We start from the raw sequence: 27,343 nt of genomic DNA, 5'->3' as shown, positions 1-27,343 counted from the left end.
TTCCAACACACACATACAGACAGGCGCTCACAATTTTGCAAAAAAAAAGTGGTTTTCCCCCAATTTAAGACATAAATTGCATAGTCGACCTATGTTAAAATGAGATTTAGTATGCAAAACTCAATTCTTGCAAGAAGCTTTTACTGCAGACAACTGTCCTGTGTACTGAGCAAAACCATCTTTTATTCTCCTGGCTCCCTTAAATCATTGTGTTACTATGACTATATATCTTCCTTTTAAAAAGTTTTCATTCTCAGAATTCCTATAAATTCATATTAGGCCTTTATTTATAGAGAGAGCCAAATGGTGGAACTAAAAGAGAGAGAGTAGATCCACAACCAAACGAACAAAAATGATGACTTCATCGCTAGTTTGAACTTTTCATTGTTACTTTTAAACAAAATATCTTCGGTCAGAGTTTCTCAAAATAGAGTCTGGAGATGACCAAATATAGGCGTAAGTTCGGATGCTGAAAAGGAAAATAATCCCAGGGTAAAAAAGTGACTAGGGAAGGGGAAGGGGAGAGAGCCTTTCTGGGCCTGGCTTTAGTGTTAAGGACAAATGTCAGGAACGGAGAGTAACGTGGCCCGATCATGCTGCAAGAATCTTGGATGAGAACAGCTAAACAAGGAGCGGCACCATTTTGCACACTATTATTTAGCCAATATCAGTTTTTTCCCTTGAGAAGCTACTTCAGAAGCTGCTGTACCTCCGTTTTACTCCCCTTCCTCTTAAACAGCCACTGGGCCTGCTCAGCACAGAGATCTCGGGAACACTCAGCCACAGCCCAGGGCACAGAGCTTCACAGGCTGCTCCTTGAGAACTGCAGTCCCCAAGAACGGAGCCCCGGGGGCCAGGAAGCTGGCAATGCACAAAAACCTGGGGGGCCCAAGAAGGGCGTTTGTGGACATTCTGAAAGTGACAGTCTCCCTGACACCTCTCTCGGGTTCAATTAGGTAATGTAAAAATTTTAAAATAAAACAGAAATGTGCTAGAATGTGAATTAAATGATCTAAATTCCTGACTTTTTATAAATGTTACTTGGAGGACGTTACAGAGCTCGGAACACACGTGTAAGTACGTGAGGTCAGAAGCATCCTCACTGATTCAGTGAGTGGTAGAGAGGATCCAGTCCTTTGCTGGACCCAGCCTTTCTCCCCACCTCTTGTTGATTGGCACTGGTGTGTTGCAGGCAGGCACATGGCCACAGTCTTATTTTACATAGGTTCTTATAGATGTTGTTCCAGGATGCTTCCAAGCTTTAAAAACAGAGCAGATAGATTTTCACTTCAGAGTTAAGTTTTATGAAAAATGTGCTCTCCGCTTATTTCCTGGGTACGTGGTGAGCTCGCCACTGGGTGGAGGGCTTCAGAGAGGCAGTTCTGATGCAGTGCGCACTTCTGACAACCACCCAGGCTCTCTTATTACCAGCTGGGCATCTCTGGGCATATCACTTACCCACTTTACTCACCTCCTGAGTCTGAACTAAATCACTGATTCTCAAATGTTGGTGTAATGGGGAGTTTTTACTTAAAAATAAAGATTCATAGGCCCCAAATCCAGAGATTTTCATTCAGTAGGTCTAGGGAAGGGTTCAAAAATCCACCACACTTTGAGAAACACTGGACCAAATGATTTGGAAGATCCCTCTCAGCACTAACGTTCTAACGTTCTGTGAATTTGTATTTGTCCTTTCCTGGGCGGCCAATCTTAGGCAGCTTGGCACCCCCTCGATGTCTGTCTGCCCTTGGTAACGATGATGTATCCAATAGGGAAGGTGTGCCAGCGTCCGTATGGGGAGCCTAGGGAAGACAGTAGAATTGATTGGGTTATTGTCCCTTTGCTGGGGGAAACACTAACAGTTTGTCTCTGATGCCCAGGTGACAGGCGGCGTCTGGAATTTCAGCCGCGTCTGCTGCGATGTTTTCGTCACCCTGGATGTCATGATGTGTACAGCCAGCATCCTGAACCTCTGTGCCATCAGCATCGACAGGTAGGGCTGGGCTTCCCCTTCCAGGCTTAGCAGAGAGGCAGCCTAGACCTGGTCGTGAGGGAAAGCAGCCTGGGGCAGCTGCCTCTGCCATATCCGAGAAACAGGCTTTGCATTTGAGGACACTCGGGTCACTGCCAAGTAGAACTTGTCACTGAGACATTTTCCTTCCTCTCTTTCTTCTAAACTATGGTTTGCAGATGAGAAGAAACCCCTGTGATGGGAGAGAAATCATTGTCCTATAGCCTTTCCTTTCCCTCAGGTCCCTAAAGAGGATTCTAGTTTTGCTTTTCCACCATCCCTTGGGGCCTCTGTGATTCCTAACTGGGAGAAGGGGGAGGGGGACATTGAGGAAAGGTGAGCTGACAAGGTTGGGCGGAAAAGTTCCTGCTATTATTTTGCTTGTTTTTGGTAAAGGGACGGAGGAGGGGGAAATGGGGGAGAAGAAAGAGGAGACAGAAAAGCTTGGGAGAATTTGGGAGGAGGGAGAGAAGAGAGAAGTGGATGGGGTAGGAGGGCAATTTTAGGAAGTATGGCTGCGATCTAGTTATTTACTTCCTTTAAAGAGTTTAAGGGAAACAAGTAAAGAAAGGTATTTTTTTAGAATTGCTTTTTGGTTGCTAGAATGGATTCCTGCGATTTTGACTCAACTCTGTGCATGTTCCACTTGAGTAACATCGCTTTTTACCCCTGAGACTGCACTGCCCAGGCTCCAGGTCCCCCTGCTCCTCACTTCCCCTCTTTTTGTTTTCTCTCCTCTTTCTCTTTCCCCTGCCTGAGGCTTAGATTGGCCATGGCTCCCACGGGCATCACCAGGGCCACTGAGAGCCCTGGGGAAAAGAGGTCGCTTTTGAGCCGATGGCCTCTGTTGCGGGTCAAGAGCCTCCAATCTCCCCTCTTGAGTCCTCTTCCACCTCTACTCTTCCTAGCCTCTTTCTCCAGGTAACATCATCCATCCACTCCATAGCTCTACCGGGTGACCCCAAATAAGATCTGCCATTTATTGAGAATTTACCACATTGGGCTAAGGCTTTGACATGCATTGACTCATTTCATCTTCACAACAGCTCAGGTACTATTACTATCTTCATTTCCAGCTTCCTAGAGTAATTAAGGAACTTGCCTGAAGTCACACAGCTGGTATGGGGCAGTGCCAGGACTGGAATTCATGTCTTTCTCACTCCAAGTTAATAATCTTCGGCTTTGTGCTAAGCCTCCTCAAATCTCCAGCTACACCCCTAATTTCCCCCCTGAGTTCCAGACCACATTACCGCATGGATATCCCCTTGGCTCCTACAAGGCAAAATGTTAAAAACCAAACCATCGAACCATCAAAGCACCAAATCATCTTGACATGATGATCTCTCACTGGCAGCGTCACTCTCCTGGAATGCTGGGCTGTGTTTGACGCCTCTCTCTTCTACGCCTCCTACATCTAAGCAGTCAATGCTTACAGACTCTATTTTTGAATTTTTTTCCAAATTTGTCCCTCTCTTGCCTTTCTTACTGGGCCTGCTTATTTTAGGCTCCTAAGACCTCTTGCCTGGACTTCAGCCATAGCCTCCTTCCTGGCCCTTCACACCACTCTCAGAATTATTCCCCCGGAAGTAAAGCCTGAATGTCCATCACCATACTCGAAACCCTTCAGTGTTTCCTTGGCCCATGAAGTAATGACTAAAATTACCTTCACAGCCTAGGATTCAAAGTTTTCCACAATATCGCCTCCATCTACCTCTTCAGTCTCATCTCTTTCTGGGTTGCCCTATATTCCTCTCTTGCTCCGAGGCCTATCACACCTGTCCCTTCTCCACGAAGCCTTTCCAAATGTCTGCAGTTTGATTCAGTTACCCCTGAACTCTCATAGTGCTTTCTCTGAAACCAGGTCGCCACATCTCCAGCTGCCTGTGCTACAGGTCTTAATGGTGGTCCTCCCCAGGCCCTGCATTGATGTCCACAGAGCCCAGGGCTGTGCCCTCCAGATCAGCAGCCCTAAACTTCCTTTCATGTGCTGAAATGAGAATTTTGAACAATAATCAAAGAATGCACATGAATACCCTATCCTATAGTGATACTGCAAACCAACCTGTCAACTGGACAGTCTTTTGAATTTTATCACTTGACAGGCTATCCAACTGAGAAGGAAAACTAAAGAACATGTCCAAAATGCTGGAACTGATACCATTAAAGAATGTGTTTAAACATAAAGGGATATGGTTATATAACTTTGTAAATATACAAAAAAAATATTGACTTGTACACTTTAAATGGATGAATTGTGTGGTATGTGGATTATAGGTTGATAAAGCTGTTAAAAAGCGAAGGGATAGGTAACAGTTTCATAATATATTTAGCTCTCTGGGAACAGAAATCCTCTTACAACATCGAACTCTTTTGTGTGATTTCTGGACATTTAGTACGCGTTTGGGGGAACATATTTACAGAAGTGACGTGCGGCATCCGGTTTGCAATATCATCACCTCCACCCCCCCAACTCTTACAGGAGTCCTGTGAATCTCCCTGCTGTGCCGATTACAGAGACTTGAGCAAAGAATATTAAAATGAATTCAGTGGTCCCTGCCTGAAATGTAGCCAGTGATTACACCACAAATATGCACCTCCAGAAAGGATATGAGCCAGTGGGAGTTCAGCCTTGGAGGAGGGAGGGAAGACTCCCTTAGAAGCATAAAGAGAGCTTCTAGGAGAGGCTCTGGGACAGCCCCCTCCCAGCTTCCCACTTCCCCACACTACTCTCTACCCTCTTTGAGAGTGCGCCTATACACTCTGCCCACACATTACACACATGGGGCTGGCGGTGAGGCCATGCAGGTCGTGCCCTGCCTCCACTGGGGTGTGGGCACCAAATCCAGCCAGTCCTTCATTTGTCAAGCCTTGAGTCGACCAGGAGAGGGTGCCTTTTTCTAATTTGCACAGAAGCACCGCTTTGTACACGCTTCTACTTGCACCACTTAAGACAGAACTGACAAGAATAAACCTTGAATGGCTTCTGTCCCATACAGGAAAACTCCCAGAATGCATAGCACTCACCTACCTGAAATCGGAGGGACAAGCCATGCCCTGGCCCCCAACGGAGAAGGATGCTCCTTTCTTGGCTCGTATGTCTATATGAATCGGTCCTCACCAAACCTCAAAATGGAGCCTCCTCCCTATTCTAGGAATGAAAATTGGCCTTGGAAAAGCTGTCTCCATTATCCTTCACAGCAGTTTGCAGTACACAGCATTAAATTCTGTTCATGTGATGCCAAATAGCTGGTCAATCCATTAAAAATTCAGTCCATCATGCAGACCTTTGGTCTTCACACAATGCTAGTCACCAGTCTGACAAACCTGACCAAATGGATTCAGCATTTTTTGGTCATGAAGCCCTGGTCTGTAATAACAGGGGAGTGAGATAGGAAAGAAAAGGAAATGATAAAAAGGGTTTTTGAAAGCAAGTAATACTATTGTCATTAGATTCTTAGGCATAGCTCTGGATGCTTGGATTAATGCCGCCTTTTCTTTTCTAAAAAGCAGAGTGGGTGAGCACAAGCTCCCACCACCCCCTTGGCTCCTTGCCTCCCCAGCCGGCCAGCCCCCTCCCTGCACAGCCAGGGTCAGAACTAACTTGGGGAGAGGGCTGAAAAAGCGTCAGAAGAGGAGGACACGATCCGGAGGGGTGAGAATGAGAGTCCTCTGCGAGGAACCCGGGCATAATGCAACCAAATTCATTCACCAGGGAGTTCTTTAAGTGGCTCTCAAATGGCACCCATCACACAGGCAAGCCTCCGCGTCTTTGCAGCGAGCACAATAGGTACCAGATGAGTCACAGGCACCTTGGATTTTTAGTTTGCATCTAAATAAGCACTTTATATTTGCAACAGGCTTTCCAGTCATTTGCAAAAAGCATTCTCCTTCAACAATTCCACAAGGGGAGTCCACAGAACTAAAGATTTATTGAGCCCCCTGTCTGACCAAATAAAAGGTGGTGAAAAGCAGCCCTCACAGAGCTCTGGGGCTCATTAAACCCAGGCGGGGGGTTAGACTCGGGCCCTCCCACCCAGCCCAGCCTCTTTCCTCCCCCATGGTCAGCTCCCTCAAGAGGCACCCTCATCAGTTCCCCCCAGACCCCTCCCACCCTGGGAAAGCGCTCCAGGCAGAGGTCATATTCTTCAAGGGTCCTGAGACCTTCAGTAGAGTGACAAGCCCACAAACCCCAGTCACAGAATTGGGAGTCAGAAGGGGCATCATAGTAGAACTCATTTGGGGAGAAATGTTAGATGCTTGCACAGGGTCCTGCAGCCTCTTCAACAGACATGGGACTAGGATGTGAGTCTCCTGACTCCCCGCGGGTCTGTTCCCGTGAGTGGCTGCTTCGTTGGTGAAGGTGGGGATGGAGCACCCAAGGAAGGATCTCTGGCCACGTCCGCAGCACACCTCTCTAGGTCTAGGTCTTGGAGTAAAGCAGATATGTTTCCTTTGTCTTCAATACCCTCCATGCTAACCCTAACTTGCCTGAGTCTAAAAGCAACAACAATAAAAATGGTGACCATTCATGTAGTATGTACCACGTGCTAGGCACTGAGCGCTTTTCATTATTGCTCACCCTCACAACACCCCAGCACAGCGGCATATTATCCCCATTTGGGAGAGATTCTGAGGTTAGACATGTAGGTGAGCGTGCCAACATCACATGGCTGGCAGGTGCAGGAGTAGAGATTCTGCCAGCCTCTTCTACCCCAGTACCTTGCCTTACACAGAGGTGCCTAGCCACACTGTGGGCCCCAAAGCTGGGAGCCACACTGCCTGGCTGCAAATCCTGGCTGCACCACTTCATAGCAATGTGACCTTGGGCAAGTCAATTAACGTCTCTGGACCTCAGTTCCCTTATCTGTTTAGTGGAAATATAATAGCAAAAGAGTTGTTACGAAGACTAAATGAGTTAACATTTGTAAAGCTCTTCAAACAGTTGCCTGGCACATAGAAAGTGCCATCTACTTATTTGTTTGATAAATGGCTAAACTTGATCTTCCTGAAAATCAGGAATAAGGAGCAGACATCAATAAAGTCATTGATATGAACAATCAAGGTGCCTTTGGCTAGCACGTAATAATAATACTATTTTTTGGAAGTTTAATAGATACCAGGCACTGTGCTAACAAACTTCAGTATTCCTAACAGCTCTATCAGGAGGAATCATTATCTCCATCGTACAGAGGAGGAAACTGAGCCTCAGAGAAGTCAAACCTCCAGGGCCACACAGTTAAGTGCGCTCATCAGACTGTTTCGACCACGCACGGATTTAACCGTGTTGTACACTGCCAGCGTGGCAGCCGCGCCAGAAACGGGCCAGAGAGCTAGGAGCTCAAACACAAGGGGAGGGGACCTGGCGAGGGGGCGACAGGGGCGGCGCGCACAGTGTCCGCGGAAGACCCCGGTAAGCGTAGTGGCATTCAGGGGTGGCCCTGGGGCAGCCTCGCGCTCGCGCCTACGCCCAGCCCTGCCCCCACCTGCGGCCGGTCGTCTGCCATCGATGCGAGAGGAGCCCAGAGGCTGAGCAGCCTGCCTGCTCGGGAATTCGGGGTCCCCGCGGGGCTCCACGAACCAGGCGGCAGAGTTTTCCCCCCCGCTGCCTGCGCGCGGGGCCTGCAGAGCCCCCAGGTGAGCGGTGAACTTGGCGCCCCGGCCGGGCTGGCAGCGCTCTTGCTGCATTATGGTGCCCTCCGATGGCTGATTCCGGAACAGCCTCTGTGTCTCAGCTCCTATGGCAAGCTTGCTAGGGGAAAAACCCTGGGGCCAAATTTGGGAACTTTATTTATTCTAAAAGTTCGATCACGTTTAAAAAATAATAAGAAAAAAATGTAATGTAACAGTAGTAATTGGGAGTCTTATCTCTCACTTCTCAGCTAAGTTAAGAAGAATTTTTGACACAGCAATTTTCCCTAACCTTAACCTTGTCTCATCACGAGGCACTTTGTTAAAAATACACCTTTCTAGGGCCAGCCCGTGGTATAGTGGTTGAGTTCACCCGCTCTGTTGTGGTAGGCCCAGTTCGCTGTTCAGACCAGGTGCACACATACACACCACTCATCAAGCCATGCTGTGGCAGTTTCCCACTTGCAAAATAGAGGAAGACTGACATAGACGTTAGCTCGGTGACAAACTTCCTCAAGCAAAAGCAGGAAGATTGTGGCAACAGATGCTAGCTCAGGGCCAGTCTTCCTCACCAAAAAAAATAAACAAATAAAAAATACACATTTCTGTGTTCCACTACAAGGTACTTAATCAAAATATCCAAGGGTGTGGCCTGAGGAATCTGTATTTTAACAGGACCCTCCAGGCAATTAACAGAATCAAGCTAATTGCGGAAACTCAGCTCTGGGCAATCACAGTGCTCTCAAAGAGCAAACCACCCTCAAAGTCACCTTTCTTGAGGAATCCCTTGTCGCCACAAGGCCTCAGAGACTTGTCAATGCCCTTGAGAGGGAGTGGGGCACCCAGCAGAGACACTGGCCTCACAGGTGGGAGACCCGGCTCTGCCGTGACCAGCTATGGGACCCCGGGTCATCATGTCACTTCTCTCCATCTCTGATTCCTCCTTTAGAAAGTGGAACCAGTGTTCCCTACATTCGCTGCCTCAGTAAATTAATGGGAGCCTCCAAGGAATTGCTGAACATTAAAATGTATTTAGGAAAGTATCCACTCTCGGCGGCGGGCTTAGAGCCAGCTTGTAATGGCAGCGAGAGCTGATTGGCAAAGTTTTAGGAATTTTTTTGAGCAAGTTAATAAACCATTGGTGTAGTTCAAAATGGACAATGGTAGAAGTATTTATCCCATGGAAATTGAGAAATGGTAAAAATTAGGGTTTTTTTCACCTGGCGAGCCAGTTGTTAGTCATTTAGCAGCACACCACTAAATGTGTGGGCTGGTCAGGCTCCTTTACTTCCAAGGACATTACGGCCTTGGAAAGCCTGGGCCCAACTGCAAGTCTGGACAGGAGGAGCTGGGTCATACCTTCCCTCCTGCACCCGAAACAGCTCTTTGGCCACAACAGCTGCAGGGCTCAAGGCTCAGCCTCTCTCCCAAGGTCCCTCAGGGGTCACTGCTAAGGGCCAGGCCCTGGGAGACACATTTGACTTGAAGCCCCAGCCTACTGCCCCAGCAGAGTCTAAAGTTTGAGGACAGTGACAGGCCTGGAGGAATGCCAGGGGCTATGTGCCCTGCTCCTTCGTCACCAAGTCAGGGATTCAAGGGAAGATTTATAACATACGTGCATCAGGAGAAGGGCACCGGGGTGGGTCGTCATGAGCCTCCTTTGAGGTTGGTGTAGGATATTAATTTTGACCTTATTAATTAGACCTCTATGTCTTCTCTTGAGAAAGAAGCCACCTCTGTCACACATTATGCTTCCAAGGCCAAGTTCTGCAGAGTCTGCCTCCGTCTCAGCCCTCAGAGCTGACTCTCAAGCTGCCCTTTGGGGAATACAAATGTTAATACATGAACTCTAAGGCCAGATAACCGAGAGACAGCTGAGTCACGCAGGCTGTCACATACAGAAGGAGCATCGGGAGCGCCTCCCCAACCGCTGCAGCCCAGAGTCTGTCCTTCCCTTCCTCAGCCCAAAGCCTTGGGGTGCACAAGAGGAGCTAAGGAGGCTCCTGCTCTGAATCTGGCCTCCAGGTACGCTTCCACTGAGAAGACAAGGAAGAATTGAGCTTATGTAGACCCAGCTATACAGGTTAAATCTCTTGAGCCGGGCTAGGATTAGAATTGTCCTCTTGGGGGGAAGGAGGTCTTCAGGATCCACAAGGCAATCAATCAACAGCTTCTTCCGACTTGCTTTGTGCAAGGACCTATGGGGAATACCAAAGCTCTAAGATGATTTGAGCCATCAAGTGACTTAAATCATATGGGGGCTGTTCCTCTCCAGCCATGAGGCAAGTTCAATAATGAGGCAAGACAACTGCATGCAGAAGAGCAATGTGATTGATTGGCATGGGAGTGTTATGCGTCCAGAGTTAGAGGTCTCTGTCAGATGGAGAGGACAGAGAAGGTTGTTGGAAAGCTGGTCTGGGATTAAGGGAGGGCAAGATCGAGCTCCTCAGGGAAGGATAAGGGAAAACGAATTGAATGAAGACACCGGTCTCTGGCTGTTAAAGAGACCCACCACCAGGCCTGTTTGGCTGGAGTTATAAGTAAGAGTCAGTTATAAGGACTGTCAGGTTGGCAAGGCAAGTCGGAGTCATGCTGAGGAAGGCTGAGTATTGACAGTGTATTTGTTTTCTTTTGCTGTGTAACAAATTATCACAAATTTAGTGGCTTAAACTATACTCATTTTTTATTTCACAGTTTCTGAGATCAGAAGTCTGTGCACAGTGCAGGCGGGTTCTCTGGTCAGGGCTGGAACCAAGGCGTAGGCTGGGTTGTGTTCTCTTCTAGAACTTGGAGTCCTCTTCCAAACTCATTCAGGTGGTTGGTAAAACTCAGTTCCTTGCAGTTGTGGGCCTGAGGTCCCTACCTTCTTGGTGGCTGTCAACCAGGGGCTCTTCTCAGCTCTGTAGGCCTTTTGCTGTTCCCTGACACACAACCTTTTCAAAAACACAGCAGTTTTCTCATTCAAGGCCAGCAGGAAATTTTTTCATACTTTGAATCTCTCTGAATTCAAGAAAGGCCTAGTCTCTTTTAAGGGCTTACCAGATTAGATCAGGCCCATTTAGGACTATCTTCCTTTTCATTAACTCAAAATCAATTGATAGGAGTAATATTACATCATATTCACAGATTCGGCCTGTATTCAATGGGATGGGATCCTACAGGGCAGAAATCTTGGGGGACATCTTAGAATTCTGCCTATCTCAGGGATAGGGTGAGGGGGTGACGTGATGAAATCTATTTTTGGAACCTGGCGGTAAGGGACCAGCTGGGATACTGTGGTCATCACACAGAGCAGGTAGTAGGAAATAGATGTGTGGATAAATGGGGAGGACATCATAATGGGCAAATTACAGGACCTGATGTCCATCTGTCTAAAATGTCCTTCCCATACCTTACCTCATGGCTGGCTCCCTCTTACCCCATTCATTTGTCTGCCCATTCTATATTGGTTTGCCCCTTCTTTACCACGTCCATTATCCTCAAACATGTCACCCAGCTTACTTCTTTCATGATACTCTTCTTTTTATGTTAACTTCTTTTTTTGTCCATCCACTCCACTCAGCTCCAAGCTCAATAAGGACAAGGACAGTGTCCCAGTTGCACGTCTCTATATTTCCAGAATAGAGGCTGGCACATGGGAGGGACTCAATAAATATTGAATGAATGCAAGATTAAATGAATGAATGAGTAAATGATGCAGAAGGGTCAAGAGGGAGTCAAAAGGCCTGAGTATTGGATCTGGATGTCTTGAAAAAAACAGGAAGTAGAACCAGATTAAGGGATGTAAGGAGGTAGGGAGATCTATTTCAGATAACTTGCGTTTGAGACAACCATGGAACAATTGTCCAGGTAAGTCCCACAAGCAGCTGGAAATGTGTGTGAGGAGTTGCCACAGAAAAGACAACAATGTCCAACAAAAATAAGGAACTATGCTTTGACCATGTAAAAACATGTGCCGTAGACTGAATGTTTGTGTCCCCCCAGAATTTGTATGTTGAAATCCTAGGCCCCAAAGTAATGGTATCAAGTGGTGGGAACTTTGGGTGATGACTAGGTCATGAGGGTGGAGCCTTCATGAATGAGATTAGTGCCCTTAAAAAGAAACCCTAGAAAGCTCCCTTGCCCCTTCCGCCATGCGAGGACACAATGAGAAGATAGCTGTCTGTGAGCTTGGAAGTGGGCCCTCACCAGACACTGAATCTGCTGGCACCTTGATCTTCGACTTCCTAGCCTTATGAACTGTGAAAAATAAATGTTTGTTGTTTAAGCCACCCAGTCTATGATGCTTTTGATCTAGTAGCCTGAACATACTAAGACAGCTGAAAACTGGATGTTAAAATAAGCCTTCATTGGCTATTACTTATCTCTATTTTCAAAGTCTCTGCTGCTTGGTATGGCTGTCACTATGAGGGTTGGAATTTATTTTAGGATACAAGCAGGGGTCACCATCCTCTTTGGGCGCAATTCTACCATTATCTCAAAACTGTGGGAGAAATCAAGGGCACACAGACCAGCGTGGAGAGTCAGGGTTAAGGGTATGTGAATATAAGGCTTGGATATGCTGGCCCATCAATCAGCTCTGGTAACGAAGTTCTCCAGCAACAACGCAGTGTTGTCGTAGGAACTTTTTTATTCCTTCTTCCTCTCTCTGCTCGGCCCCCTCAATAAGTTCTTCATGTATCTTATCTCAGCCTTTCTACTGTATTCACTCAAAAAGCCTTTTCTGTTTAACTTTCTCCAACCAGATTATTTTTCTCATGCCACATGTATTGACCTGATTATGTCTCTAGTGACCTCTTTCAACTTGTCTTTTGAAGAGTTCTCCCATCCTTTCCTGTCATGTCTCTCCTCTCTCCCCTTCCTTTTGCAGGTACACTGCAGTGGTCATGCCGGTTCACTACCAACATGGCACTGGACAGAGCTCCTGTCGGCGTGTGGCCCTCATGATTACAGCCGTCTGGGTACTGTCCTTTGCTGTGTCTTGCCCTCTCCTCTTTGGCTTCAACACCACAGGTATCAATGACGGCCCCACTTCCAACTCCCTTGTGATTCACAGCACACCTGAGTCGCTGTGAGTGGTGCTCAGCCCCGAAATTTCTGACCCATGGTCAGTGCACTCTGTAATCCAATGAGGATGCCATAGACTGCACAGCTTTGGCCTTTGTTGATTATAAATAAAACATAAAGCAAAACCTCATCAATTATTGGCATGAGAGTAAAGTTCTGCCCCAATTAGTGAAAAGTCTGGCTTATCTCTATTTTGAAAGAAATGTCATTGTATTCATTTGAAGAAATGTGCCAGATAAAAAACTAAACTGTATTAATAATTCAGGTGAGGTTTGCTAATGAAAAGATGACAGTTCATAAAGGACTTACAATGCAAAAAACATATCATAAAAGCCTTCGAGTAGGATATAGGTTTCTAACTTTTTACTCAATAAGAATCATCTGGAATTTGGAAATAAGTATGGATTCCCAAATTATTGGAAGATGTATTTCTTGTATTTTAGTATACAGAAATTCTGACCATGATGGTTGGTCCATGGTACATCGTCTATTGGCTGGATGGATGGACTGATGGATGGTTGGATGGATGGATGGATGGACAGATGGGTGAACAGTGTGTATGTCTGAGATGTTTGGGATTTTAGACATAAGACACTAACTAAATTTACACCTCATGTGGATCAGGGCCTTCTATGTCTGTTCCATGTCTGTCTTTCAGTCTCAGGAATTTCATGTGTTGAATGAAAACTATTAGCACACATAGAAAAGTTATGAGTATTGACAATAAACACTGAGTGTTTGCTAAAAGAGAACTGATTGACTCATGTTCTAGTGTTCCTCTGGATTGGTTCATTCAATTCCCACTGTGTCGCGGGTTTGTGAATTTCTGGTATATATGTATAAGTCACATAGCTGTGTGTTTGTATGTGTGCAGACATTATATGTAACATATATAAATACAGGCAAATCCTAACTTATAAATAGTCTTCAAAGAGTCATTTGCTGGACAATGATTTAGAGGTCAAAACTGCCTAAATTTAGGAAGACAGAGGCTCTCTGGTCAGAAAAACCTATATTCAAACTCCAGTACTATTACTTACCAGCTGTGTCTCCTTGAACACATTTTTTGACTTTTCTGAATTAAGTTTCCTCATTGACAAATTTGAGATAATACAGTGGAGCATACACTTGAGCAAATTCAAATATATGGACTCAGGTTATGTATTTAGTTAGGAAGTTTTCAGTATTTATTTATACATATGGCCCCTTGCAAATAAGCCCAGCAACTTTATCTCTAAAGTCACAGGTTGCATTTGAATTCTTTATAATATATGACATGTTACTGCATGTATCATACATGTTTGCTTATTACTTTTCAGGGCTGTAGTAAAACCACGTATATCTTTATATGTGATTCAGGGGATTTTTCACAGCAAATTTCAACTCTATACAATTTTCACTTTACTGATTGACTTTAGACTAACCCTACCAATGATATAACTCCACTCTACCTCCTTCATAGAGCTTTTTTACTATTAAGTGAGGACTAAATTGGGATAACGTACATTGACATGCCAAGCACACACCACCTGCTCAAGGTCAGGCTTGTTTCTCTGCCATATTGAAGGTTAAGTAGCCAAGTTATCCACCAAATATTTGCCTGGTTAACTCAGGGTTTCCTAAAATATGATGTAGTCATCGTCTTTGCATTACTCTTTACTCTTAGTTACTTTATTATTTTAACTGAATGACATTTTCTACACGCAGGCATGTGCTCACACACACATGCCAGAGCAACTTTCCCTAACACGACTATAGAGGCTCACTCTGGGGCTAAAATACCATTTTTGATGAGTGTTAAATGTGCTTTTTGGGTTAGTGTGAAACCTAAGCCACCTTCTACATCCTAGTTTCTGTATAAAAAGGCATTCTACGTCAGAACGTGTGGTAGGGGGCACTCCTACCACTGCTAGACCGGGGAACTGCTTACCCCCAGGCCAGCAGCAGATCCCCACCAATGTGTTCTGGGCCGAGTGGTTCCTCTTCCTCACTCCTGGAGGCTGGCAGGGGTGGTGCTACTCACTCACACACACAGACACGCGCACACCCCGGGCACAGTTAAAACAGTCTCCAAATCTGACGTGAGACAGACTTCCCAGTTACTGTCAACATCTAAAGTCGAGAAGAATGATGAGCTAATTGCAGTGGTGTTGCCACCGGTGACATCACTATTATTCCAGAAACAAAACTCAGAAAAATCTTTCCAAAAGGGTTTTCAAATATAGAATTGAGAAGGCAAAAATGGTCCATGACTTAGCATGTGCACGCTCACTTCTCTCTCATCTTTCTCATTCCTCTCCTACTTTTAACTTTATTAATAAGATTATATAGTAAGCCCTCCACTTATTTATATATTGTGTCCAAGTGCCAGGTCCATTGTAAGAGGCCGATAGATATTAACTAGTGTTATTGTTATTATTATTATTATTATTATTATTAGGTATTAGAAAAGATCTCTGTGCATCAAAATTGACTACGCATCTGCTCCAAGGAAAATCTGAACACTGGTAGCTCTGCTAGTGGTCAAAGGGACCAGTCACCTCATCCGGGAACACAGTTCAGGGAATTAGTGAGCAGAACTCAAGGCGGGCAAGCCCAGCCATCCTTCTCTGCCTCAGTCTGACCTTCACAGTGCAGCTTCATTATCTTGATAGATGTGGGTTCCTCCAGAACCTCTTCCGTCTATATGGAAGTTCCCAAGTTCATTTGAAAGCTCAATATAAATGACTTCTCTCTGCCATTTTTTTCTGATCCCTCTGTGGAAAGCAGAGGAGAAATGGCAGGATACTACCAATGATACCTGATCTTGGAAGCGGCTGGACGTTCACTAAGAAGTGCAACACGACAAAGAACTTTCTGGCAGAGCTCTTCTTTTAGTGAAATGGGCTGCCACATGGGATTGTGAATTGTCGGAGAACATAAGGTAGAGAAAGTTTAAACTTCAGTTTCTTCCAACTTGGAGTTGCTCCTATTGTCTAGGAAAAGGTCAACATGCATTTCTGGGTGTGCACATAATGCAGGGTCTTGGGTCACAGAGAGTTCCAAGGCTGTGGGGCCTGGCTGACCAGTGTTGCCCCAGTGCCCAGCAGAGGCCCAGCAGTCTGGACAAATATACAGCAGCAGCAGCCCCTGACAGCAGTGGAGAATGCAACGTTAGTGCTAAAGGAAACCCTGAAGATTCCCGAATGAGCAGCCCCATGCCTTCATTTCACAGATAAGAAAACTAGCTAATAGTTAAATTTCTGCTAAATCAGATAGCTATTGTGTTATAAAAAAAATTCTACAATGAATACGCAATAGCTGATGACAAGGGTTTTAAAAACCTTCAAGAGAGGAAAATCTTAAGGTTAAGAAAATCCTATCAGCTGTCTTAACTTCCCTTTGAAACAAGGCAATGGAGGAGGGCTATTTAGATTTGAGCAATAGAATGCCTCCCCTGGCTTTCAGGACTCTGGAGCTGGTGGGAGTTTGGTTGAGAAGCACAAAATTAAACAGATAATAGGCTCATCCTAAAATCAGATTCACCAGGATCTTCTATCTTTGGAAACAAGTTAAGGGCAAATCTTCAGTGAGTTTGGAGTGCACTAATCTCTCCAGTCAACTGCTTTTGGCCTTGCTGTTCACATCACTGTGGGACTCAAGTTCCCAGGCTAGCCCACAAAAGTCTCCTTGATCCCTTAGTAGAGCTATTTAGTGTTTTTGTCACCCAGCACAGTGCATTGAACAGAGTAGGTCCTCCATAAACTTGTGTTAAATGAGTAAGTGGATGAGTCCTCATCCTCATTGCTTTGTCCTAAAATGTTGAGATTAGTCGGGATAAACATCCTCACTCTCAGAGAATGAAGAGTAACCCCCCGGCCTTCCCCATTATCCTCCAGCCAGTGACTGCCTGTGTGCTTGCATAAATGTTCATTTGTTCACTCTGCTCGTTTATTCATCGTTCAGGTATTCATTCAATAACTGTTGTGCTGATGGCAAAGTACTGTTTTGGGTAAATAATCAGGACAAGCCACCTCATCTCTTGGGGAAGCCTCAGCTCCTGGGCCTCACTGCCCTCACCACCTCCTCAGGACTCAGCAGAGAGAAGTTTCTGGAGTGGCTGGTGTGTGGTGCTTTGCTCTGTCTTGCTGAGAGGATGCATACCCAGGCCAGCCCTGGCAGAGGCTTGGGCAGGGCCCACTCACTGGCCACCCACCTGCAGCATTGATCTGCCTGTTGACAGGCCTCACGGGACTGCATAGCATGGGAAATCCTGGGCGGGGCTGCAAAGCCCAACCTCAGGGCCACAACAGTTCACTGAGACACAGGAGGCAGGAAGGGATGACAGCACAGGCTCAGCAATGGATGGTGTCTGAGGGCCTTCATGGACCAGGGATCCTGAAAGAGCTACGGGCTCCCTCTTCACTCTCTCTCATACATATGCTTTCAATGGTTTTAATGGAAAAATAAATACTTGCACATGATTAAACATAAGCTGTAAGGAGATACACACACACACTTATATGTAGGTGTCCCTTCTCCCCTAGATTGCTAATTCCCCATCTCCCCCACTAGAAGCAAACACTCATATTCTTGAAAGATAATGCTTGAAACAAGCATTATCGTCTGTGTGTGTATATATGTATGTATATATACAAATGTATTGTGTATTTTTACACACATAGAAGCATGTTGTACCCATTTTTGCTCCTGGTTCTTTAAAAGTAGTAGTTAATATATAAAATTTAGATGTCAGCCTCCCAGAATCCAGAGGAGGGTAGAGAAGAGTCAAAGGTGTATCTGGAAGGACAGATGGGGAATAGCCAGCACACCAATGATGGCAGCAAGATGAGTCGTGGCAGAGTAACCCTGCCACCCCTCTGGGCCCCTTCTCACTAGCAAAACACGCTGAGGCACATCCTCTTTATAGGAGGAGTTGGCGTCGCGGTGAGATGCTGACAACAGGGGAACTGATGTCAGGGGAGGGGCTGATCGCCTCCAGCATGGCTCCATATTGATTCAGAAAGACCACCAGCTGCCCCCCATCCCTACCTCCAGCCCCATCCCCGCCAGGGCAACAGAAGATGCCAATTTGGGGCCCACTGCTCAAAACTTTGTGAGCTGTTTCCTATACGATGCTGACACAGGCTTTGGTGAGATGACATTAACTTTACTTGAGTTTTTCCCCCTCCCCAAGAGAGTCAGAGAATTTGGGAGTAACTTGTAAAGATTCTGGTGGCAGTGCTATCATTAAAATGCCTCCCCGAGCGCTGAGCACACTCTTCTTTTCATTTTAATTTTTAGCTGTTGCTCCCTTCCCTCCCCTGCAAATATTGTTCCTTATAAGAATGTCTCCACATTTCCATGCCAAATGATACCTTCCTTTGTAAATTCAAAAAGCTCAGAGGAGGTAAATAATAAATACTAATAGTAAAGAATAAATAACAATAATAATAGTTACAATTAACTCTCATTAATTCTCACAACCACTGTCGGAGACAATATTTTTATCCTCCTTCAACAGATAATGAAACTGAGGCTTGGCATAGTTTAGTAACGTGCCCAAGATCACACAGTTAATAGATGGCATATGTGGGTCTCACACCTTGGGCTGCCCGGCCTCTGCTACCTCAGGAGACCAAGAGCAGAATGAGGGGTCCATGTGGCCGCTGCCCTCTTCCCACAACTTCACACTGAAGCTGCTTCTCCTGAGGCCAGATTTTGAGTTGGAGAATCCCCAACCCTTTTTGAAGATTGGCCAAGTGTCCCAACCGTTTTGCTGTTAATGGTGGACAGAGCACAAATGTGCCATGGTTCAATGGTAGAGGGGGATGGAGAGTCAAAAATCACATAAAAAACCTTGGTTTTGGGGTCAGATTGGCTGGAGGAACATATCCAGGCCCTGTACCTTTCAGGCTGTGCAACACTGGGTCAGTTACTGAACCTCTCTGAGCCTTAGTCTACTCATCTGAGAATAGAGACAGTAATGGCACCTGTCTCACATAGTGATTAGTGATTAGGTAAGCCTTAGTGATTGGGTAAGATAATGTGTATAGCCTCTGGAAAATGTTAGTTTTCTTCCTTTTCTCTTCCAAGGTGGGGCAAGTTCCAGGCCCTAGCCTGGGCAGTGGAGGAGTCTCAATATCGGCTAGTGAAGAAGGCAAGGCTACAGGGACCTCCTAAGGAGGAGTGGCGGGAGCATTTCAGGACACAAAGCAGGGACAAGGACACTCCTCAGGTCACATTGTCTATGGTGACAATATCCTTACTCGCCATCTGCCCATCTCACTCCCGACCAGTGCTAGGATTCCCTGAAAAATCAAATGCCTGTCTCATATTCAGCCACCACCTGCCTCACATCCTGGATTCAAAATTGGAGACGTGGCATTCTCAGCAGAGAAGCCTCCCTCCCTTCATTGTGTCCAACAATCCTTTAATGCCTCCACACAGCAGGCCGTTTTCTGGGGGAGCCTCTGCCTGTAGCTCTGTGACAGTCTCCCCAGCCTCCCAGACCACATTCCTCTGTGACATTTAGAGCAGCATATGGAAGGGATCATCTGTCTGTCTAGACTGTGAGCTCCTCGAAGGGCGGACACCGAGTCTTAGGCATCCTTACAGCCCAAGTGTAGAGCAGCATCTGGCATGGAATCATTGGTAAATTTTCTTCTTCAGTGAACTGTGAGTGACACAAAGATGAATTAGACCTACCCTCAGGGAGCTGACAACGTAGGTGTCAGAGACTGTCCCACCTTCACAACTTAACACTCAAGACTTGTGTGCTAACCACACAAAAGAGGCAAAACTTAAGGGCTATGGGGCACAAAAGAAGTCAGAGTCGCTTCTGCCTGAGCAACTCAAGGAAGCCTCTATGGATGAGGCAGCATGTGACCTGGGACATGCGGTAGGTGGGACCAGCATCTCCTGTTTCTCAAAGCTCCGTGTGGCTTAGACGGTAGCAATAGCACATGTGATATGGGACCATATTGTATGCTCCCCACTGAGGTCTCATACTTTGCAAACAGCTCTGCTTTCTCCCTTCTCTCACTCACAGGGGACCCCAGCGTCTGCTCCATCTCCAACCCTGATTTTGTCATCTACTCTTCAGTAGTGTCCTTCTACCTGCCCTTTGGAGTGACTGTCCTCGTCTATGCCAGGATCTATGTGGTATTGAGACAGAGGAGACGGAAACGGATCCTCACTCGACAGAACAGCCAGTGCATCAGTGTCAGACCCGGCTTCCCTCAACAAGTAAGCACCCTGGAGGGGCAGAGAGAGACCATACTCAACCCCATGGCCTCCCAGTCTTGTGTCCAGCAGTGCATGCTTTTGTCTGTGCTGCCCATGCCACATTGATGACACCCATCTGACGCCCACCTTTTAATCTACTAGTATTGGCTATGCTTTAGAGATAGGAAATCCAATCTCAAAGTGCTTTGATCCTCTTCCCTACAGCACACTGCACTTGGCAAGATGATAGGAAAGTTTCTGGGCTTGTTCTGCTTCTGTTCAAAGTCTTTCATCACGCCCAAATGGCCAGCAGTTCAGACGCCACCTAGGGTTTGAAGTTTTAGTGTAGCAGCTGTACCATGCACTGCTGGTAGGTTCCCAGGACTGACTTTTGGGCCGGACCACTCATTCCAAGAATCATCATTTGGGGTCCATCAAAACCTCTTTTCTTTACTAGATCTGCCCCTGTGTCAAGGCACTGACCTTGGTGGAAGGGGATGCTGATGCTGCATTTTATTGAGTCTTCCTAGGCTCTGAAAAGGAAGGTCATTGCCTCAGCACTGACCTTTCAGTTGCTTGGGCTGTAAATTCTGCCGATCTCAGTACCTGGAGTATGGTTCTAGATGTACTTAAAGCATGAATGGATGAATACCAATCACTTACAATCTGCTAGGGAAGGGAGAGCAGGAATATTATCCAGCTTCCGCCTTTGTGGAACTTAGAATATAGACAAGATAACAAAGCACACCTCCACCCAAAGTTATGAACGGCCCCAAACTGAACGGATGTTTGCGAAATGTGAGATGAAGACAACAAGCCCCTAAATAGTTAAGTGCTGTGGAGGTTATGAGAAGAAAGAGGTCAATATGCTCAGGAAAGGGCCTCAAGGATGGAATATGAACTGAATTTGATCTTGAAGGCAGGTCCAATTTGAATGTCGAGATCAACCTATAGTGACCTGAGTGATCATCAGACTGTTGAAGTCCAAGTCCCAAGGCTTAGATAGAACAAGAATATTGGCACCCATGAAGTAAGAAGCCAAGATCCAAGGTTGAGGATATAAACATATTGTATTCAAAGCATTGGCATCTATATGGCTCAACTATGTAGAACGCAACCCACAACTGTTTCTCCTTCAACCCACCCTAGTCTTCCTGTCTAAGGCTGCACCCCATTCGGCAGTTTTCATTAAGGGCCAGATTTCCATCAGATGCCACAGGGAAAATGGTAAGTAAGCCATGTCTTTGATTGTAGGAAAAGAATAAGAGACCTTTTCTCAAGATGCTAGCCTGACTTGATTCCACTGCCATCCCAAAATGGAATCTAGCCCCCATCCCGCACTGTATCTATAATATATGACAGATCTGAGATCCTGCCTGATTTGAGCTTCAGAATTGGAATCATCAAACGATATTCAGAAAGCATGTGACTGTTGGACTAAATATCAAGGACTCTTGGATGTGGTGTGAAGATGCCATCTAGAGCCCCCTGTATTAGAGGGAAAAGGGCATCGATGAAACATACATGGGTGGGGCCAAGGAAAGCAGAGAAAGAAAACTAATGTGAGACTTTCAAGTGTTGTATTTGCCATTGAATTTGGGAAAAGCCAAGACAATTTCATGGTCACCCTAATCCATCTCCTTCCAATTCAAGCCAGCTCTGCCTTCCCAAGCAAGCCAAGTGCAGAGTGGAGCTTGAAAGTGTTAAATATGAGACCAGTACTCTTCTGCCTGAACCCCACAACCATGTAAATATTAGGAATAAAACTTCAAAGACCCATAATGATGAAGATCTGAGCATTGTTCGATTTCTGTATAGTTAAATAACCACTTTTTACACAGGCCTGGTCTGGGAGTTAGAGATTCTTGCTGTAAATGATTTTTAAAAAATAGATAAGAGGTGTAAGTTTGCCTATATCAAATCTAAGGTCTGAGGAGGTTCCAAGCCCACAAGGAGGTAAAGTGGCGACCACTAAGGAGAGACTGGAGAAGCAAGAGGCTGGCAGTGCCAGGAGTGTGGAAAAATGGGTTCTGTCCTGCCATCTGGGAGTGGAGGGCTCTGCCAGCAAGAGGAAATCCAGTGTTTCCTCGTGTCAGTCACAGAGGTGGTATAAGGATTTGCAGAGAGAGCTGAAAAATACACTCACCGATACACACTCTTGGAAGACTCACTCTCCTTCCATAGGGCTGAATTCCCACCTCTGTAAAATGGAGGCAAGGTGAACTAGCTCCATGTTCTCAAAGCTGAGATTTCATACACGCTCTTAAAAATTTGTCCCCATCCCTTAGATTAAGAAATCACGCATTAGAAGTTAAATATTGTCACTTTTAGAGATCACTAGATGCCAGCACCATCATAAACGTAATCTTGCTTATAAATGATCATTCAGATAAAACACCATATGTTTATATAATTATCAGAAAACCTCCTCAAAATAAAAACCCCCAAATTTTTAAATATATGATACTAGAATCCCTATGAATAAGTCTGTGGAGCACATTTTTAAAAATACTGTATCATCTTGAAGGCCTCTTGCATTCCTGCATTCAGAAATGTTTCTGGGTGTGCACAGTGTCCTAGCATCATATATCTGGAAGACTGTGATTCCTTGAACTAAGGAGAGAGTAGTGAGGGTTCTTGGTTGCTGACACTGACTAACTTATATGGAAAAAGAAATTTATTGGAAGGAAATCAAGTAGCTCAGACTCAAGGAGAAGGCTGAAGAACAGCTTCAGAAGATACTATTCACGCCTAAGGAGGAATCTAGCTAGAAGACCTAGGACACTGGACATTAACTGTCACCACTGCCAGATGAATTCCGAAGTCTCCCTGCTTCACTGGCTCTAATTCAAGGTCTTAGGTGCAAATCTCCAACTGGCTAGGCTTGGTTCTTGTGCCAGAGTTCTAGCTGCCCGGCGGCAGAGTTGAGGAGAATGAATATCCGGCTTTTAGGATTTCAGTAATGAGAGTTGAATGGTCCTGCTGCTACTCAAGATTGACACAGTCTGATTCTTCAAACATGGAAAGAAGTTCATACGCTAAGCACACACGCCTCCCCGCAAAGTACCAGAAACCTCCACATATTTTCAGTTTTCTACTCTCGGAGTCTACTCGTCCCAAACCTATTTTTCCCAATTTATTTTGTTTTGCAAATGTGACTCTGAGACATTTAATTAACTTGCCCAAGGATGCATCTACTATGTAGGAAAGCTGAGATGAAAATCCTGCGTTTTCTTTTGTTTTTTAACTTTTGTTATGGAAAATTTCAAAAGTAAAAGAGTAGAAAGACAAATATAACAAATCTTTCAGTAGCCATCAGCCAGCTTCAGCATTTATCAGCTCATGGCCAATCTTATTTCATCTCCACTCCTACCTACATTCACACCCCTCCACCCCACTGGATGTTATGATGCAAATCCCAAACATCCTGGCATTTCAACCAAAAGTATTCTGTAAGACTCTCTAAAGGATACAGACTCTCTTTTTTTCCTGAGGAAGATTAGCCCTGAGCTAACATCTGTGCCAATCTTCCTCCACTTTATATGTGGGTCACCACCACAGCGTGGCTGACGAGTATTGTGGGTCTACACCCAGGATCCACACCCGCTAACCTGGGCTACTGGAGCAGAGTGTGCCAAACTTAACCACTGCACTGTGGGGCCAGCCCTGATTCAGACTCTTTTATAAAACACATAACTACAATACATCACACTAAACAAATTTATAATTCCCTGATATCAGTAAATATCCAACCAATGTTCAAATTTCCCCAAGTGTCTTGTAAACTTTTTATAGTTAGTTTATTTGAATTAAAATTCAAATAAGATCCATACTTTGTAAACAGTAATTGTTGTTGTTGTTGATCCTATGCTACTCTCCTTAAGGGATTATTGTGGTTCTCAAATGTTCTATATCTGGTAAGTGCTTTTATGTTGCAAAGTCAGAAGCAGATTTCATTTACCTTAACTTTCCATGGTCCCACTACTCTCGGATGTGCCCTCGGTAGGTTTCACACAATGACGGTTTCCTCTTCCTTCTTGGCATTCTCTTTCCTTTTCAGGAACATTCAGAAAATAAACAATATTCCCCAGAAATGTCAGGACCCTCTCTTGTCGCACCTGCAGCCCCTGTCCCCTGGCCGGGCACACATGGAGCTGAAGCGCTACTATAGCATCTGCCAAGATACTGCCTTGGGGAGACCAGGCTTTCAAGAAGGAGGAGGAGAGCTGAAAAAGGAGGGGAGGACTCGGAACTCCCTCAGCCCCACCATGGCCCCCAAGCTCAGCTTAGAGGTTCGAAAACTCAGTAACGGCAGGTTATCGACATCCCTGAAGCTGGGGCCACTGCAACCTAGGGGAGTGCCCCTTCGGGAGAAGAAGGCAACCCAGATGCTGGTCATTGTGCTTGGTGAGTCTGGATGGGTCGAGCTGGGCTGGGTTGGATTAAGTTGGGTTAGGTGGAATTTGGTAGAGCTGGCGATGGGTACTAAGTTAACCACATTTAGCAGAAATTGGAAATCCATTGACTGTAATATTTATAAATGTTTATAATACAGTTGAAAAGTATTTATGTGTATGTTAACTCTAGTGGAAATTCAAAAGACCTAGAGTGAAATTTATGAAATATGAAACTGAACAAGTGACCTAATTGAGCTGTGTTTATCCATTGTGTTTGTTGTCTATCAAGTGGAGTTATAATGGGTAAATCAAATAATAAGTAAGATGATTCAATGAAATATCTGGCACATATTGGATAATTAGTAAATGCTTACTTATTCTAAAATATTAAGTGAAAAAATAGAGATGCAAAAAATACTGTCATGTGGTATGATAACATCTAGGTTATTTTAAATACAGAGGAAAAAACCTGAAAATTAATTCACCAAGATGTCAAAAGTAATTGTCTTTGAGTGGTGGGTGGTTATTTTTCTTCCTTCTACTTTTCTGTATTTATCACATTTTTCATAATGTACAAAACCAGGGCTAGTTTTCTAGTACAAAAGTAAAAAATTTATTGAAAGAAAGAAAGAAAAATGGATAAGTCACAGATATCATACAGAGTTAGTGACGGCAGTTCATGTTGTTCACTGTCACTGAAAAGCCTCAGTTTCTCAGATCTTAGAGACTATGAGAACCGCTAGACGTAATCTCCTCAATAGCAGGAACTGTGTCAATCGCATCTTTAAGGTCTTCTTCCCTAACAGTGCCTAGGATCAAGTCCTGCATGGCTAGACATTAAGTAAATATTTGAATTGAATTGAGAGGTAGAAAAGACTAGTAAAGAACTACCTAATGATCAAACTAGAAAACTGATTTTAAAAACAAAGGCCTGAGATGAATCAAAGACGTTAACATGTAGTTTTCTCATCCAAAACAAAAAGTGGCTAATCACACCTACTCATAGGCCTGGTATAAACATGAAATGTGTACGTAAAACTTCCAGCATAGTGGGTGGCGAGAACAGCCATGAGTCATTTTCATTTATAATGAAAGGAGTAAGTAAACCCCTTACCCAGTTTCTCTGTTTCTTTGCAACCTAGGGACCTTCATTGTCTGCTGGCTGCCATTCTTCTTGACCCACGTTCTCAATACCCACTGCGAAGCATGCCACGTGTCCCCAAGGCTTTACAGTGCCACAACATGGCTGGGGTACATGAATAGCGCCCTCAACCCTGTGATCTATACCACCTTCAATGTCGAGTTCCGCAAAGCCTTCCTCAAGATCCTGTCTTGCTGAAGGAGAAAAGAGAACATCCCCTGTGCCCACCTTTAGCTATCAGGCCATTGGGCCACTGGCCAGAGCCCGCTCAGCAAGACTGGATATCCTCTGGCATGTGGTAGGAAGAAGATTCCTGGAGCCAGGACACCCTGAGTGGCAGGTTGTCACCAACTGCTTCCTCCAAATCAGAACGTTCTACCTCCCCAGCTAAAATCTGACTTCATCCTGGCAATCTTCAAGTGGTGGGAGGCCCCTGAGTGATAAGCAATAATTCAGAAAGAAGCTGATAAAACATGACTTTACACATAAAAAAAATTGTCATCAGAGGCATGAGTCATTACCATGAAGGAAAAATGAACAGATCTCATAATTCTCAACTTGCCAGGGGTCCTTGAAATCTCAGCCAGTAAAGCATCTTGCAGAACAGCCAGTCTCTCTTCCTTCAAACCTCTAATTAACTGTCAGGCTAACCTTGTACTTTGGTGGGCCCGCTCTCTTTGGTCATTCTTTTCATTCATTATATCCTGAAATATAATGGCGAGGCCAGTGCTTCTGCCTCTCAGCAGAATCTGATTGGCTACATTTGGTGAGGGAAATTCCTCATGCTGAGGGGACATTGTCCCACATTGGGACCTGGACTTCATTTCAGACCTTGCTACCCTTGTATTTTAGCTCTAGCTAAGAAGGCCCTTTGATTCCATTTCCTTACTTTCAGAGTCTCAACTCCAGAGTAATTCAAGATGGGGATGTTAAGTAAAAAAGGAATGACAGTTCCTCCTGTGGTTTCACTGGTGAAACTTGTGGTTTAGAACATGGCTTAGATGCTATTCATAAGTCTATGAGGTTTTTCTACCCAGTCATCTCCAACTCCTGCTTAACAGAAACCCAATACTTCCAGACCCTGAAACCCACTAAGTATTAAGTGTATACAAAGTGCCAGTCACCTGCCAGGTTCTGGGTAAAAGACAATGAATAAGACAGCTCCTGCCCTCAAGGAGCCCACAACCTACTCCTGTGTTTGCCCATTTACTAAAAGGTAGTAGGGACTCATCTGGACTGCCAGAGGACCTCAGAAATGAGGGCACCAGGCAGAGTACCTGTCTGAAGCCATCACACAGACAGTCTTTGCAAAGTCCTAGCGCAGAACCTAAACATCACCACTCCAACAACTGAGATTAAAGGCATAATAAAAATGATGTGTCAATGTCATTCAAAATTGCGTTTAGAGAGAACTTGAATATTCTTTTACCTTTTCACCTACAGAAGCTATTTTTTATTGATTACAGAAATCAAGATACAACTTATGGATAATTTATAAAATGTTATCATCCTGAACTTCAATAAATTTACTGTTCAGAACTGTTAGGTCATAGGCATGACAGAAACCTGCTGCAAGGCTGTTAAAATTTTAAAGTGGACAAGACCTTTACAAGGAGTCCAAGACTTTCTTGACCCCGTCTTTATTCCTCTCACCCTTAAGTGTGTAAGAAGAAAACATATACCCCCAGTGAGCCAGTTACCTGTTACTCCTGCATGCTTTCAATGTGAGCATTTTTTTTAAAGGTATGTTTTTCGGTGAGGAAGATTGGCCCTGAGCTAACATCTGTTGCCAGTCATCCTCTCTTTTTTTCCTCCCCAAAGCCCCACTACATAGTTGTATATCCTAGTTGTAGGTCATTCTAGTTCTTCTATGTGGGACGCCGCCACAGCATG

The 27,343-nt window shown here is 45.0% G+C and overlaps 1 protein-coding gene across 1 annotated transcript in view; it reads left to right on the top strand.

The window, feature by feature from the left end:
• Positions 1-25,648, top strand: part of DRD3 (dopamine receptor D3) — a 33,853-nt gene extending 8,205 nt beyond the window's left edge. Inside the window, 7 exon segments of the mRNA XM_046659800.1 lie at positions 1,881-1,993; positions 12,510-12,652; positions 19,737-19,933; positions 21,062-21,139; positions 23,973-23,996; positions 23,998-24,319; positions 25,452-25,648. Coding sequence (XP_046515756.1) covers positions 1,881-1,993; positions 12,510-12,652; positions 19,737-19,933; positions 21,062-21,139; positions 23,973-23,996; positions 23,998-24,319; positions 25,452-25,648 — 1,074 coding nt within the window.
• Positions 25,649-27,343: the final 1,695 nt, after the last annotated feature.

Source organism: Equus quagga, chromosome 4 (genome assembly GCF_021613505.1).
Source record: "Equus quagga isolate Etosha38 chromosome 4, UCLA_HA_Equagga_1.0, whole genome shotgun sequence".
Lineage (NCBI taxonomy): Eukaryota > Metazoa > Chordata > Mammalia > Perissodactyla > Equidae > Equus > Equus quagga.
This window is presented reverse-complemented; position numbering and strand designations above follow the sequence as displayed.